Source organism: Ischnura elegans, chromosome 1 (assembly GCF_921293095.1).
Source record: "Ischnura elegans chromosome 1, ioIscEleg1.1, whole genome shotgun sequence".
NCBI lineage: Eukaryota > Metazoa > Arthropoda > Insecta > Odonata > Coenagrionidae > Ischnura > Ischnura elegans.
The window spans coordinates 50,063,976-50,080,560 of NC_060246.1; the positions used below are offsets into that span (position 1 = coordinate 50,063,976).

Here is a 16,585-nt window from a genome sequence, read left to right on the forward strand (position 1 = left end):
ACACAACCATACAAAAATCGACGGAAAACACATTCATCCCCTCTGACTCAACCCACGCCTTCCTCCACGGGCCATGGTTTGGGGGTGGGGTTTTGGAAAGGTCGTGGAACGAGCGGGTAAACAGGTAGGGAAGAAAATGCGCCGAGTAAAATGTATTGTAATGGGGCTTGAACCATTACAATATGCTGGTATATAAAATGTTTTAGAAATATACATTCCGTATATTTTGGTCCTCTGTCCCACCTTTTATCATTATGTTCTGCTGCAATCATTTATAGGAAATCAGTCATTTGCCACCTTGATGATTTAGGCTTATTTCTCCACTGTGAAACCTTGATTTTACTCAGTTTGAGGGACCAAAATATGTGTGCTGCTTAAAATCAAAGGGAGATAAATTAATAGTTGCTGATGAAAGGTGCTTAAATTGTAGGGTATCCCTATTAATTCAATTTTTGCAAACTTTGACTTACAATTAAGGATGAGTCGCTTCTTAAATTTTTTTGGTTCTCGGTACTGGTTTGGTTCTCGATACTCTGTTCTAAGGATGACCTTTTATCATCTGAATTAATGGCAAATTTGAATGAAAAATCACAAGAAGTGAATGAAAATGATTTCACTAAAGAGTAAAATAGCAGGGAAGCTCTTTAAAAGCAACTTGAGATCGTATCCATACTACTACACTATCACTGCTACAGTTCTTACAACCTCAACAATAAACTGCTGAACATGCTGGTACAGCTATCGCAAAAGTGTAATGCAGTGTTGCATCCTGCAGGATAACCACACTTTTCGATGCCTTGCTTGATGGTTTATCATCTTATGAACAAGCTCTCGGAACGCATCTTGCTCGTGTATCGAAGAATTACTGTATATGTACAGTGGCGGAAAAAATTAACGTAAAGCTCGTTGGCATCTGAGAGCGACCATTTCAGGAACTTCTTGTCTTCCAAAATTTTGCCCTTGTAATGCTCTCATACAACCGGGAGTTTTAAAAGCAATATATCCCTTATGCCGGGGAAATAATCATGCCCGTCGCGTTATGACAAGGCACAAAAGCTACAAATTCTTCGCCATATTCTCCGAAGTATGCTTTGCCCTCGACTCACCTAGAATGGAATCTACTCTTGTCGGGACAACAGTGGACACGGCCGAAATATTGGGCATTGAGACTGCTTTAGAACCCAATCGTTCCGGTGGTGTAGTGGGTAAAGTATCATTTTTATCAGTTTAATTACTTTTTTCTCAAAAAATTACAAGAGGAGCGTCATCTTGCTTTGGCATATTGAATTGATAGCCATGATCTACCGAATCGAAAAATTTGAGCTTGATCGGCCACCCGAAGATCGTGTATAAGCTCCTTTTCTGGCAGTCCTCCGTTGTATCCAAAAAAATTTTTACGGGAAATGTCTTGATTTATGTTAACGAAAAGTGGTTAATTCATGGGTTAAAAGTGAAAGTTTTATCACTAAGTGTGAGTTTTTGCCAATTGGAAGAAAGCTAGGAGGAGTCCCATGAAGATGGACCATCGGCACGACAGGTTTCACTGAAAGACTCTTTGGATAAATCAAAGACAACCAAGCTAGATAAAGAACAGTTCAACTATGATTTATATTTTATATGCAGAAGCATTTATAAAGGCTGTTATACTACTCGAAAAAACAGAAAATTTTGCTCTAAGAGGTTTCCTCAACAAAAACTGCCCTGGTTAGTTTTTCTTAGGAGTTAGAAGAGGCAGTAAAAGATAAGGCAGTTAGAATAATGTGCGACAACACTTATACTGACTGAACTGGGAAATGCTTCTTCATTTTTTTTGTTACTATAAAGCCTCTTGATTGCCTTGCTTGAAGTAAGCAGTGTATTTATGTAGGTGGAGTTTGGGTTTTGGAGAACGCAACTGGTACAGTATATTCCACAGAAATACTGAAAGTGGTTACCAAGGTTACTAAGACTGAGGCATTAGTTTGAAAATGTAGTAGCAATAGCTTCATATTCTGCTAGGTTTTTGCTTAGATGTGTTGACTCTCTAACACTTTGAAGTCTGTGGTATTTTCATGTGCAGATTGCATAAAACCCAGGGCTTTTATTGTTTTTTAATAGAATTATTTCCTGATCTGAAAAATTACATTTTGGAGCCACTAAATAACAGAATCTGCCATACAAGAAGACCAGATAGCTATAGAAAGAGGCTAATTATTTCAGGCCAGAAAAATACTCACGAAATATTTTTCCCCAGAATCAAATAGGAAAGCCTGAGCTCAATAAGGCTCAGGTCCCTGGCAGAAAATGTACATCTCGAGGAATATTTGGGCTTCGGCTTCAAAGTGTTAATGGTACCATTTTATGAAGACATGGTACATATACAGTGTTGGGCCTACAAGCTCTACTTGGTGTCCATCATATATGGTCTGCACAACTTCAAGAGCTCAACACTTGTTGCACAATGCAAACTTTTGTTCTTGAAGAAAGCATCAATATCTGTCACACCTAAGGAACAAGTACCCTAATGGAGAAAATTGTGCTAACTTGTTCCTATTCCTATATTAACGAGTTGGACAGGCTGGGATATGTTAGTGGGATAAATTAGAATATTGTAAGGGGTAAGCAATTTTGGTCAACTTCGGATGAAGAGATTAGTTGTATGCAATAAAATTGCATCCATAAGTACTCTGTTCGTTATTTTCTATGCTGGGAAGTTTTTAAGTAAGTTTGAAATTTTCAATATTTTGCATTACCTTGTCATCAGTATTTCCCCCTTTGATATGAGTTGCTTAATAGCATTTGGCTTGATAAAAGTTCATTTTTGTTCTTGGAGAAGGATGGTTTATTTAACAATTTTTTTTACTGCCTTTATCACAAAATGGATCTTTTTACCGTCTTTATATACTGAATTTTGGTCCATTTTTATACCGCTAAGTGAAGCTTTTATGTACCATAACCTAGTAGCCCTAATCATTAGCTATTTACTCTGTAAAAGACATTTGTCAGGTTATTTGTACTGTCAAATAAAATTTTAGCCAGAATTAGCCATAATAATCAATTATTATATTCATCTATGTTTTATTTCTCTTGTGCAGCTCTGGTGTAATTTGGGAAGCACAGAAGTCTGCTGGAAAACGCTATCGGTCTTTATCAAACAAGGAATCTGCTTTGATAGAGAATGGTTTTCAGAAGTATCTCCTCAGTCAGGAAATGCAGCAAACAGAAGATTCACATCCTATGCAGCTTGATGGCAAAACTGTCGTAAGTGTAAACATTTTTCATGCTTAGGACTTCTCTGCATTAATTCTCTTGTTTGTCATGGAAAATATGGAGATTACTTCACGTTGAACTAAAGCACTATGTGATTACAGCATAAATATTTGAGTTAAGTAATACTATTTGGAGCTTTGTGGTAATTATAGATTAATTCTCTAATGCTATTATGTATTTCTGTGTGGAGTTCAAAAGGAAAGTCAACTTTCTTAGGAGAGATGTCGTGAAACATAACTAATGATAAACGAAGATATCGTATTGTCCACAAGTTATCAACCGAGTACTACAAGTGTTTCAATTGTGATACAATCATCCTCGGGTATTAAAGAAACTGACAAAAATTCAAATTCCAACAGTTATCTTCAAAAATAGTGGGGGATGGGGGAGTATGGAATCAGAAGGAAGTATGTGGTGGTGGAGGAAAGTCAAAAGGGGCGGTTTAAATAAGGGGAGGGGTGGGGGGTGTACGACCCAAAGTATGGGCGATTAAGAAATAACCAGACTCCAAACACCGATTAATATAACAGGAGTTTATTGACTTCCAAAAAAAAATATGTTCACACTACACTGTAACACAGCCAATATATAATACTGTAACACTCAGGCGGCACATGCGTATGACCTTCTTGCCAGTCCTCTTGCCGTAAAACTCACTATTGTTTTTTGCACCCCTTACGTGGCACTCCTCGTCCCTCTATCGCCGAGCCCTTAAACCATCTTCTGGAGACTCGCACAGGTGCACCACAGGGGGTTTTGAGGAGGAGGCACAGAAACAAAGACGAGATATTACATCACACAAACAACCAAAAAACCAAAAAATCCCGGACTTGCGTTATGTCACGAGGTAAAAGGTGAGGAGGTGGGGTTACATCAGTAGGGGATTACGTCGAAAATAGGTGAGTGACAAACGAACTCATTTTGATTCAGTAAGTCATAATTCTTCCCTTTCTTTTTCACAATTTCTTGGAATCGAATGATTTTCACGTCAACATGGGATATATGTAGTTTTCTTACATCAAGTGCTTTGCAAAATAGGACTTTGGGTCGTGGTTCTGGAAGCACCTTTTGTGTGCAGACACATGATTACAAGAGTGGGCTCTGTACTTTGAGGTGGCTGGTATTGAAAAAACATTTATTTGAATTATGTGTTATCTAAACTTTAATAATATGTGTTTTGTATTAGAAAAACTATTTTAAAAGTACTTTGTAATTAAAGTACATTTGATTTGTACATATTTTGTTATTTCAAAATACATACCAGAAACAGCTACAGCAGCACTAAAAATCCAGTGAGCACACTTGCCTTCACTCAAAGAGTTCGAAGTGGGGAACCTAAATTGATCCGAGTGAAAAAATCCGAAAATCCCCGGTTTCCCCCACCAGGAAACTCCAGTGCCGTGGGATAGTAACATCGCCGCATTTCCCACGATCTGCTATCCCCCTCCATTCAGCATTCGCCTCAACCACTCTGAAGCTTTCATCTTCTCCAAAATCAAACAAAAGGTCCTCGCTCGGGCAGGGGTCGTATTACGAAGACCTTAGCCTCGAAAAAAATAACAAGTTACACGAGAACAATAAAGACGTGTCTCACGCCCCCCTTTCCTAACCCACTGACCTTTTTCTGCCTACCTGCTTCGAAGTTCCCCATTTCTGGAGCTCAACTGCTGCATGAGTACCGTGGGATAGTAACATTAGCGCATTTCCCAAGATCCGCTATCCCCCTCCATTCAGCACTAGCCCCCCTCTGAGGCTTTCCTTTTCTCCGAAATAAAAAAAGGTCCCAGCTCGCGCAGGGATCATATTACGAAGACCCTTAGCTTCGAAAAAAATATCAAGTTACGCGAGAAAAATAAAAACTTGTTTCGTGCCCACCCCCTTTTCTCACCCACTGACCTTTTTCTACCTACCTGCTTCGAATTTCCCCCTTTCTGGAGGTCAACTGCTGCATGAGTCATCTACTAGCCCGAAAGGTGTCTAACAATGACTTTCGGCAATTATTATTACACCTTTATTGGATTGAAATATTAGTAATGTGCGCGTAATTTAAAAAAGAACAAGACCAAACGCGACGCATTTCTGACTTTATTTAAGCATTTTACGCGAGGAAATAAATGTCAAAATAGGACGGAGGCTTGGCATTCTGGCGAGACTCGATATGAGCAGCAGATCTTCTCAGAAGTTTATGTGGTATTTTTTTCGGAAAACATATATCAAGTTACAATTTATGAGTGGTGCTATAAATCTTTATTGTTACAGTCCCAGACGAAGGGATATTTTCTCAGGATATTTGGTTCCTCCCTGATAGCAATTCCAATTCATCTTCTTATCTCGTGAGAACTCCCAAAGATGGACTGAAAATAATTGAAGAAAATCCGGTGGAGAAGAGCTTGTATTTTACAAAATGCCTCAGATTGTCAGCCATAAAATTAAAATATTCCATTAATCAGCTAAATTCCTGTTCGAATCCTTTAAAGGAAATCAAAATTGCTCGCTAAAATCTTGTGTTGCCTGCTGCATAGGCAACTGAGTCAAACATTCCAGCATTCATCATTTAGTATTCGAGGTATTTGAATATTCGAGCAATGATTTAATATTCGAATTCGATATTCGAGTTCGAGAAATCTGCTATTCGACCCATCTCTAATTTAAAGTCATTAAGTCAATATAATTCCTTGAACTGGGAGTTTCAGCTTATGTATACATTGCAGTCAACCGCTAGAGTGGTCAAGGTGCCTTTTGGTCAGCCGACTGTATTCAGCCCCGGCGCTGCGGCATATTCGGAGTAATTGGAGTGGACTACAGCATTGCTCATACCTTTGAATGTGATACTTTTATACCATATCATACTTTCTTTACTCAAAGGCTGAGAGAATACATAAAAGTTGTTAGGATTTTCATGGAAAAAATGAAACTTTTAGGTTTTAGCGGGATATGTTGGTTTTTTTCCCGGTGCTTGACGTCACAAGTAGTGCCATCTCTTAACCTTTTTGAGCACTAAGTACGTTCAATGCTAATTTTTGTTTATTCCTATTCCTATTATTTAGGGCCCCTGCACACTGGTAACTTTTACTAAGCAACTATTTAGTAGCTTTGACGAAGTTCCAATAAAACACACAGCAACTAAAAAGTCGCCCGTGAATGAGGCTACAGTCAATGCTGTGTGTTTCATATGAACTTCCACAAAGCAACTAAATAGTTACTTTTTAAAAGTTACCAGTGTGCAGGGGCCCTTATTGCATTTAGTTTCCCTCTTGATGTAACAGAAAATAGTTGCTATTGTTGATTAAACGAATTAAGAAAGAAAGAAAACATCTTTTTTTGATCTACAAAGCGAAAGCAAAGTCTATAGTTCGTTCGATTCATCCACTAAAATTCCATGAATATTCAAGATCCATGTAAATCGTTGATATAACTTTTAATAAAACTTCCCAAGGTTCCCAAACCTTGAAACTTTGAAAAGAAAGTACTTTTCCAGCTGCAAAAGTGTGTTGCGAAAGTCATTTTTCTGCAGGCAGTAATTCTGTAACATGGAGAAGTCAAAACCTGCTGCCTGAGTATGTAGAACAATTAGTTCTCTGCATGTGAAATAGAAAGGATCAAACATTACATGATACATTTAAGTATGCAATCTTAATTACAATTGTACTAATATCTTTGTTGAGGGTTCTTCTGAGCAGTTTGGATACATACTTTGACGGCTAAATACCAGAGGTTAATTCATTTCAATGGTGCTTATGGAACTGTCTAAGACACATTAATTTTCATTTATCTCCTAATTGTGAATCAATTACCATCAACGTTCCTTGTTATCTTTTCCTTTTTACAACAAGCTATGCATTCAAAATAGAAAATTTGTAAGGGGATTAAAAAAAAAAGAGGAATATGTTGGAGCATGCTTTCTTGTATTGCCTAGTTCAATAATTACCATACTCGACTTGACTCATTACTCACGAGTAGTTTTCAACTCGACTTGAGACTCAACTCGAGGTCAAAAAGTGCTACTTGCACATCCCTAGTTTATATAAATGATCATTGGACCGTAATATGTATTTGCTTTTGAAATATTTTTATTATGCATTGCATTAATATTTGAAATATTTTAATAGAAAGCAAGCACAAATGAGTCATTAAGGGAGGTAAAATAAAAATTTGTTTTAATGTCAAGATCTTAATGATTAGTGACAATAATCAGTCCCAAGTCTTCAAAGCTGAAGAATTGTTCTACATTAGGCAGCTGCTAATGAAATTTAACTAATAAATTCAGGAAGAATTGAATCAATATGCGGGGATGCACAAAGTAGACATTCTTTAAGTCTCAATGATCAAATGCTCATTCCATTGACATATTTATAAACTTAACACCAATGTTTGATAAATGTCTGACCTATTGGGATTTAGCTAATTCCAATATTTTTGCTTTTTTTTCACCATAGATATTTTTCATTTTCATGAGCTATCCTATTTTAAGTGTTTTTGCTATGAATGCTGTGAAAAAGTCAATGCACCAGAATTTTATTACAAATGAATGAGAAAACTTCACAACTGTCTAGGAGAAAAAAGTACTGAAAGTAGAAAGTAAGTCTCATCTGCTGTATGTGAAGGGCTCTCCAACTACAATTGTTGGGAGGTGAACCCCATTTGGGAGGGGGTTGTACCCAGGGCTGGGCAGTATTTCAAATACAAGTATTTTAAAATACGTATTTGAAATACATTTGTATTTTGTGCTTGGTATTTCAAATACACGGCCTGAATGTATCTTGTATTTTGTATTTCAAATACAAACTTTTGGTATTTTACTATTCTAAAATACAAAATACATTTGTAAAATACTTTTGAAGTAGCTTTGTAACACTATGCATTAAAATATTTACTGAAGCATGCAAAGAATTTGGCTGTTCTCTTTCCACTCCATTGAATTTCGGCGGTAATTATGAGCTTATTCTATTATCTTAAGAGTATACACAAAAATGTAATAATGATCATCTCTTTAAAATTTATATCCTGCAAATGATTATGAAGCTGAAAATGTAGATTTCCATTGCTTGGAGCCTCGAGCAATAGGTTGTGAGAAAGACGGAGAGGGCTCAGAAATGGACTATAGGAACGCTGGCATAATTCTACCCCACCATATGAGGTGTGCGAGTCACACCTTAAATTTAATGGTGACAACTAATTTACAAAATGCTCTTAAGGGTTCGTCTGTCAATAGAATACATTATCCAGCTCTTGAAAAGTGCTCCACATTATGGAATGTATCGTGTCGACCAAAATCTTCAGAAGTCATTCAGGGTATATTATAGGATATCAGTTATTATATCCTTGCCCCACGAGGTGGAATTCACTGTACGACTCAATTAGTCAATTAATGAAGCACAAAGACAGGTTGAATAAATTGTTTGAGAAACTCAATTTAAGCAATTCATTCAAAGAAGTAGAAATTGAATACATATTTAGAGGAATTCATCGTCATGATGAAGCCAATCGCCACTGCCTTAGATTACCTTCAGGGCCAGAAAGCCTGTTATTATGGACAATTACTACCCACACTGATGTCTCTGCGTATCAGGTTGCAACATTTGATGGAAAATAATTTGCGTCACACAGCTGGAACAGCATTGGTGAAAAGCTTGCATGATAGATTTGAATTATTTTTCAGTTTGTCTCCTCTAGTGAATGAGGCTATTTTAGCTGCTTGCTTTCATCCTAGTTTCAAGTTGCGGTGGCTTCCTGACCATATTTCAAACTGTGAACGAAAGCGCATTCAAAATCCATGCATAAATTCTTTAGAGTCTTACATTTCTAGTATATGTGATGATACCTGTGACAATACAAGTGGTGGAGAGGAGGACGACTTCTTTGTGCTATCAAATACTAGTGAGAAAAAGCAACAATCCCACATTGAGTTGGAAGTGATCAGCTATTTCAATGACAAGAACAAATCGCTGTCGAGTTTACAAAATTATCTGAATATTAATAAAATGTTCATCAGATTTAATACAAGCCTATGCTCATCTTCACCAGTGGAAAGACTATTTTCACTTGCTGGTTTATCCATTCCCTTGTGAGGGCATCTCTGTCAGACAAACTTTTTGAAAAACTTGTATTCCTCAAGGGGAATACCGTATAAGCACGTGTAAGAGGCGCACCTTTTTTCCCAGACATTGCAGCCGAAAATGGGGGTGCGCCTCTTACACAAACTTCTTATCTTCCCCCCTCCCCTTCACCGGTCGCAAGTCTAAGGGGAACTGAGTGGCCTTGGTTTTCAGAGTGAGTCAGTCATCTGAAACCCTGGGTCAAAATCAAGCGGCAGGCAGGGGAGTTTCTCCCTTTGTGACGTATTTTTAAAATGCTCCTGTTTGAATTTCTTGCAAGCATCGCGCCGTCACGTCGGTACCCCAGAAGTGAAAATTGAAAAGATCGCGCGGAGTGATTCGCTCCGGAGCGCGCGCTAAATTCACTGCCACGAGTGGGCATCCCGCGGCATTTATACTGCTTACAGTAATCGCTTATCAAACGTATAGAAACGCGTGGTTTTGAAGGACATACCTGGTTAATAGTCAACATTGTCTTGCCGAGCAATTTCCATTACGCTGAGCACCTGATATTTCAAAATTCATCTTCAGACGCTAATTTTAGGATTTTTGCTACTGAAAATTATATGGGTGTCAAAACCTGCGGTTAAAAAATTCGAACGAGTGTGTTCATTGTTGGACTAAATGGTGGATAGAAGAAATCGGAAATGCTTATAAGTGAAGAGCGCTGAAGGAGAGGTCGAGGGGAAGGATCGCGCTTCCTCCCCTCCGTATTTCAAGCTACGAGGCTATGAGCGAAGGAGCAAGGGAAGAACACGTCTGATCTTGCATGTGACGTCGTTGCCTTTAAAGCGAAGTGGCGAAGGCGCAGCAATGTGATATACGCAGTATGCGTTGCCTGAAGTTTCCAGTCCGTCTCGTTTTGTTTGAATGCGCTTATGCTACGCTTGTTTCTTCCGAAATTGTGCTGTTTGGACTATGTTGAATATTAGTAGCCTTGTTTTAGCTATAAATCTTTGTGTCAATCAGTTAGAGCTCAAAAAACTTAAATGCTGTCAGATATACATCGCGTTAGGTCTAATTCTTTTTAGAATCTCGTGCGTGTCATACAATTGCTGAAAGATTTCGAGATATCTTCGAGCTCAGAAGGTGACTCACCTAGCATTTGACCTCCAGAAACTCGGAGAATTGAACCTGGTAGACCGAAAAAGGTCAGTTGGTGAGGTGGGGTAGGGACGAAACACGTTTCCATTGTTCCCCTTTAACTTGATATTTTCCTATTTTCCTGTGGAGTCTCGGAAAGGAAAAAAACGGCAGAGGCATTGGCTGATGGAGGGCCGAGTGTAGTTCCGTTAGGCCCCTTGCACACACACCGATTTTGGACGGCCGGTGAAATATCGGCCGACATTTTACCGGCGAAGCGATGCTTGCACACACGCCGGATTTTTACCGGTCAAACGATAAGTTGCTATCTATGTTTTTGAGCCGGCGCCGGCGATCCACAGTGACAATGGCCGGCAGCTAACCGGCATTTTACCGGTGCCGGCGCGTGGTTGGTACGTGTGCAAGCTCAATGCTCTTCGATTGTTCGCTATTGGAATGTGGACGGCCGATATTTTACCGGCCGTCAAAAATCTGTGTGTGCAAGGGACCTATAATCTACGACGTGGTTATTATCCTACGGCGCTGAGATTGCCCCGATTGTTGTCCAATCTCTTGGGAAGGTTCATGTTATGTGCCTGTCGTGTTTTGCCTTAAAATTTTTCACGGATGCAATTCTATTGCAGTACTCCTGCGAGAGCTTTTAAACATAATTGTTCGTGAGTAGGACAAGCAACGTAGAGCGATGGCGTATACGAAGAGAGGATCGGAACTCTTTCTACTCCCTCTTATGCCGCTATTACCGCCGCAGTTATCAAAATTTCCTCTTTCAAATAGTACTGAAAGAGGAAATTTCTATAACAGTCGAAATTCCGGGCATACGCCTGCTACACCGCACGATAGGATAAAAAATGTCGCAAAATTTTTTCTTTATAATTTCGATGCTCAAAATAGGGGTGCGCCTCTTACACAAGCTTATACGTTAATTCATTCATAGAGAGCAACATTTGATAATTTTTACATTGAAAAATCTCAATTGTATATATGTGTATGTTAGAATTTTTATGTTTATTTATGTGTTAGAACTTTTTTAAAGATGTCTTAGTTTCCTTACAAGTGTATTTTGTATTTTAAAAAGTATTTAAAATACTATTTTGTATTTTGTATTTCAAATACCGAAGTCCAAGGTATTTGGTATTTTGCATTTCAAATACATTTTGTGCAGTATTTTGTATTTTGTATTTCAAATACTCCTCGGCCTGTATTTTGCCCAGCCCTGGTTTTACCCCATCACCTGCCATTTCTGGCATGGTTGCATTTGCTGCAATGCACTTCTCAGTGAGGAGGAGGTTGTGAGTTCAATAATCAATGTGATATTTGTTCATATGTCTCCCTATTCATCCTTATACAAATGTTAGTTTTGATCTGATCAAGCTGAAAATTTGGGAAGAAATTGCTCATAGCATGAGGAAAATGAACTTCTAAAATCCATTTTAAGCAAAAGACCATGGCCCCTTTAAGCCCCAATTGTTATCCTTATAAAAAAGCATCGAAATGATATAATTTTTAAAAATCTGCATTAATGGGTTACTCTCCACCTAAAACACTAGAGTAAGTTTTAAATAGACAATTCAATTTTCTCATTCATAGAATTTGAAATCTATCAGGGTACGAGTAGATATTTATGGGAGTTGGCTGTTTCTTAAAATTTTGCTTTTTTGCTGGGTATTTTATAACTTATCTAGGGTTAATAGTCTCATAGAAAATGAATTCAATAAGAATGATTTTCAAAACATAATTGTGGGTTTGTGGCTGAACTGAAGAGAAAATAGGTCCTTATATCATAATTTTGTCTTTATACATAGTCAGTGTTCCTGCGCCTACCTTGTTCTTTTCTTTGAAGCCATGTTGAGCCACTTACCATACCCCACTTCCATGGGTCCTACTTGGCCTACATGATTGTTTGCATGTCTCAACATAGCTATTTTTTCACCTTGAATGAGGAATCTTTGATGATAGTATTGGGTATATCATTAAAAAAGTGTAACTTTGTCTTTTATACGTGTGTTCAGTTTATGAAAGTGTTAAGTCCTATGAATTTTTAAATAAATACACTTGTCTTTTAATTTAAATATATTGTTAAAAAATGTCTAACTTTGTCAGAATATGTTATCCTTAAGTTATTATTCATCTTTTGCAGGTTGACTTTCGGTTGATGATAATGCTGCGGCCATACAAACGTAACTTGCGTCGGTCTTTTCTAACTGGTTTGTGGTTGGAAATGCTGACTTCGCCTCATTCCCGAAAAATTCATGCAAAGATAAACAGGCTTCAAATAGATTGCCAACTTCCTGACTCTGTCTTTCCTACTATCTTCGCTCCTGTGCCGCCACCAAAGTCAATAGCTACTGATTCAGGTACTCATAAGTTTTAAATAATTAGTGAGTTCTTGGTATAGACAAAAATATTGGGATTCTTGGTACAAAATTACAGGTAGTTCTGAGTTTGTGCTATTATTTTATATTCTGGTTGTACCTTCCAACATTTGGAAATAGGTTTTACTGAAGTTTACAATACATTAAAACCTTGCTAATTTGAACCCCCTTAATTTAAAATTCCTAATTATAAGCTGTGATCAGTCACTACCAAGCAGTATAAGATATTACGAGTTATTTGGTACACACATTTTGGATTTACAAAACCAGTAACATGGATACAAATTATGCCCGTGAATTCTGTTTTTATCAGTAATTCATAGTTATCCTTGGCAACTTTTTATTGGTCACCTGCAATTTTTTCCAATTGGTTTACATAAGCCCACTCTTGAAATCAAAATTTTACTTCATATTTCAAATGAAGCTATTCTCTCAAAAAATGGCTGGACCTGGCTGACAGGCCTTGATGATTTCATTTTTATGACCCAAAAATTTATGATCCCAGTCAACCCCTACTTGACAACCGTGATCATGAATATGGGTTCAGCACTTGCCAACTTGACCAACTCTGGGTAGTCATTATAAACGCTCAAGTTATTCCATGAAAGGAAAATGTTATTATTTTCATCCACCTCTTGAGACATTATTTATAACCTGACAAACTCGATGGCAATGGAATCTGAGTAGAAATGAGGAATTCGAACTGAGTGGAGAAGGAAGAAAAGCAGCTGGAAAATGCCCATCTTAAAAGAAATACTTGTAACTGCATAGTAATGGGGTGAATTGAGGGGCTGCCATATTCTTTTGGGTCCATCCCTTCCCAGTAAAAGAATTGGAGAGCCCCACACAAAGGATCCCAAAGAGTAGTAGTCTACCCACCCTTCCCCACAACCTTCCACTCAAGGATGCTGCTTCATGAAATCCCCTTCTGTCAAATAGGTGAATGATTTGAAGATGTATTTTCTGCTATCTTGATGATGGAAATGCATATACTTACTTTCAATGAAAACCTTTCCAAAGCCTTGAGCTTTTTGTGTTAATATGTACACAAAAAGAATAGTAAACAAGTAAATTACTGTATATGTCTTGTATTTTGTCAAAAGCAACATGAAATTGTTTAGGAAATAGGAAGGGAGATTTTGGAAGTTCAGAGTTTTTTATTAGGGGCATTTTAAATACATGGCTGTCAATATATGCATGTTTAGAGCAGTTGATTTTTTTCAGTGAGCTCCTTTAGTCACACGCTCAATAGATTTTTCAATTTTTTTTATGTTTTAATCTACTGAGTAAGTACTGATACGGGGAGACCACAGACTCTGCTACGCCTTTTTCAATGCCATATTTTTTATGTGCGTGCAACAGTGTATGGTGCAAAATTCAAAGTATTTGAGGTATTCGAGATTTTTCCTTTAGCATAATTATTCGAGACCTCGAATATCGAATACTTTCTAGATTTCGAGTCATTGGAGTATTCACGGATTCTGTTTGCACATCTCTACTTTTGTTCCCACCACCCTTTTTCTATCTAAATTGGCCTTGTTTAACGATTTCGGTGACTATTTAAGATGGAATTTTTAAAATGCTCTTTCTAATTGATTTTATGCTTTGAAAGATCGTTAAAAAATCATACGACCCTAAACTTCCTATTCTTTCAATTTGAATATCCATTATCTTAGCACTAAAGAAATTCCCGTTCACTTTAGAAAACGTAATGAAATAACATCTTGAAAATTCTTGCTCAAGAATTTAATCTGAGAATTTTGTGGTCGGTAGCGAATAACAACTATTATCTACACATGAGATAAATATTTGTTTCCAATGCCTATGAAATTTTAATGGCAGTCCGCCTAACCACTATTTGTGATGGCCTCTATTGCTCAGTCACAAGAAAAAAAGAGGGTCGCAGCCCGTTTCCAAAATAACCTTCTGAGGTTAATATTTGTAGTTCCTTCCATATCGTCAGGTGAATGTATGATCTTTTAAGTTAGTTATTTTCATCATGATTCAGTTAGGATCATAACTTACGTAGCATATGATTTTCTACCAGCGAATGTTTGAAGTTAATTCTTTTCCGGCACTCCGTACAGCTGCTGTGCTCCATCATCTTTGCAGTCGTTAAAATGGAAGACTTCTTATTCATCATCAAGACCATTGATGCTGGCAGTGAGGTGCCATGTTCATATAATAAGTCTTTCTTCTTTTATGCTGACAGGAGTAAGGTTCCTACCGGAGAAAAGCTGGAGAAGCATCTTCCATTATCGGGGAAATAAAGAGAGAAACGTTAATATCCACATTCATTTTTTCCTACAACACACGTTTTATCATTGCTCAACATATTTAGGTGAAGTATTGGTTCACTTGCGTGAATTCCCGAAAGTGATACCCCAAAATGTGTACTTCAACCTTATTTAGTTTTCATGTGTCTTTCTCCATCGTATTGAAAATTAAGCAAAGTATCAGTAATATAGAGAGAAGACTTTTTTATTTTAACACTAAAAATTAGTCGTGCTATTATCACAGTATGTAGTTAAGTTGAAAGGTCTAAGCAAATAACTAATTTCTATTGAAAGTCTGCCGAGAAGAAGAGAGACAATTTTATAATCGCAGAACCTCACACCCGGTAGGTATCAACGGCATTGATGACGAAGGATCTTCGATTGAATTGTCGGCTTAGAGGTAGATGGAGTGCCTTACCCGGACAGGCACGCGAGAAGAATTTAATTTGATCGTTGTTTAGTTTTTTCTTCCTCCCTAATGTGGTAATCTTTATTTCCATTTATGGCGAATCTATATCTATCGCTAAAACTAAAAAATCTTTTTTTTCTCTATCAGTGTTACATCATTTTAAATATATTGAGGTTTAATTTTCAAGAGTTCGCAATAGAAACCAACATTGCAAAATTTTTAATCTACACGATATTTATAAATAATCAGCCCAAAACACAACTAATTTCAAGCATCATTTAAGTATGTTGATCATGTTTATAGTGGGTTAACGAAACCAAAAAATAAACTCATAATTTCAGTTTGACGTCAGGTTGTGGATCAATCTTTTCAAATATTTAGCAGATTTGCTAATTTTTCAAATATTTAGCAGATTTGCTAATTTTTCAATCCAATGAACATAAAATAATGGATTTAAAAAAGTTGGTTTTTCGTTTAGTTTTTGCCAATATGTGATTCCTGCTTCCTAACTTGGCTAAAATGATTAGGGTCAATCACGGAATTGGCGAGGCAGGTAGCACAGCCGTACCTTTTCATGAACGGAGAGGGAGGGCATGCTAATCTGCCGAGTCTCACGGGAGCAAGGACAGACTAAAAATAGGATGAAAGCTTCTCGGGTTTCCAACCGGGTCAGGGTCTGCATGGTGTAGGCCGACGTTTCGTTGGGAGACTTTCCCAACATCCTCAGGGCTGATGATGCCGATGTCGCGGTGTTCCGATATTTATACCCACCTCCTTCACCTAGGTGGTCTCTGATTGGTCTGGGATTTTTCCTCCTTCCTCGTCCTATTTAATGCCAGGTTCCAAGCGCTACTTAGCTGCAGTCCTCGATCTCTATTGATGTTTTTGGGGTGAAGACGGATTTCTACGGCTTCTTTAGTTATACGGTCCCAATAGCCTCTTGTTCTTCCAAGTTGGGCAGTTTCTTCCCAGTGGATATTATGATTTTCCTGGACACAGTGTTCAGCAATGGCCGATTTTTCAAGTTGTCCGAGTCGGAGGTGGCGTCGATGCTCCTTCACCCTCGTCTCAATGGTCCTC

At 37.8% G+C, this 16,585-nt stretch overlaps 1 protein-coding gene across 1 annotated transcript in view; it reads left to right on the forward strand.

Moving 5' to 3' along the window:
• LOC124159790 (vacuolar protein sorting-associated protein 13) overlaps window positions 1-16,585 on the forward strand; it is a 295,602-nt gene that overhangs the window by 228,490 nt on the left and 50,527 nt on the right. The window contains exons 46-47 of the mRNA XM_046535708.1: window positions 3,075-3,240; window positions 12,586-12,802. Of these exons, the coding sequence (XP_046391664.1) occupies window positions 3,075-3,240; window positions 12,586-12,802 (383 nt within the window). The remainder of the gene's footprint in view (window positions 1-3,074; window positions 3,241-12,585; window positions 12,803-16,585) is intronic.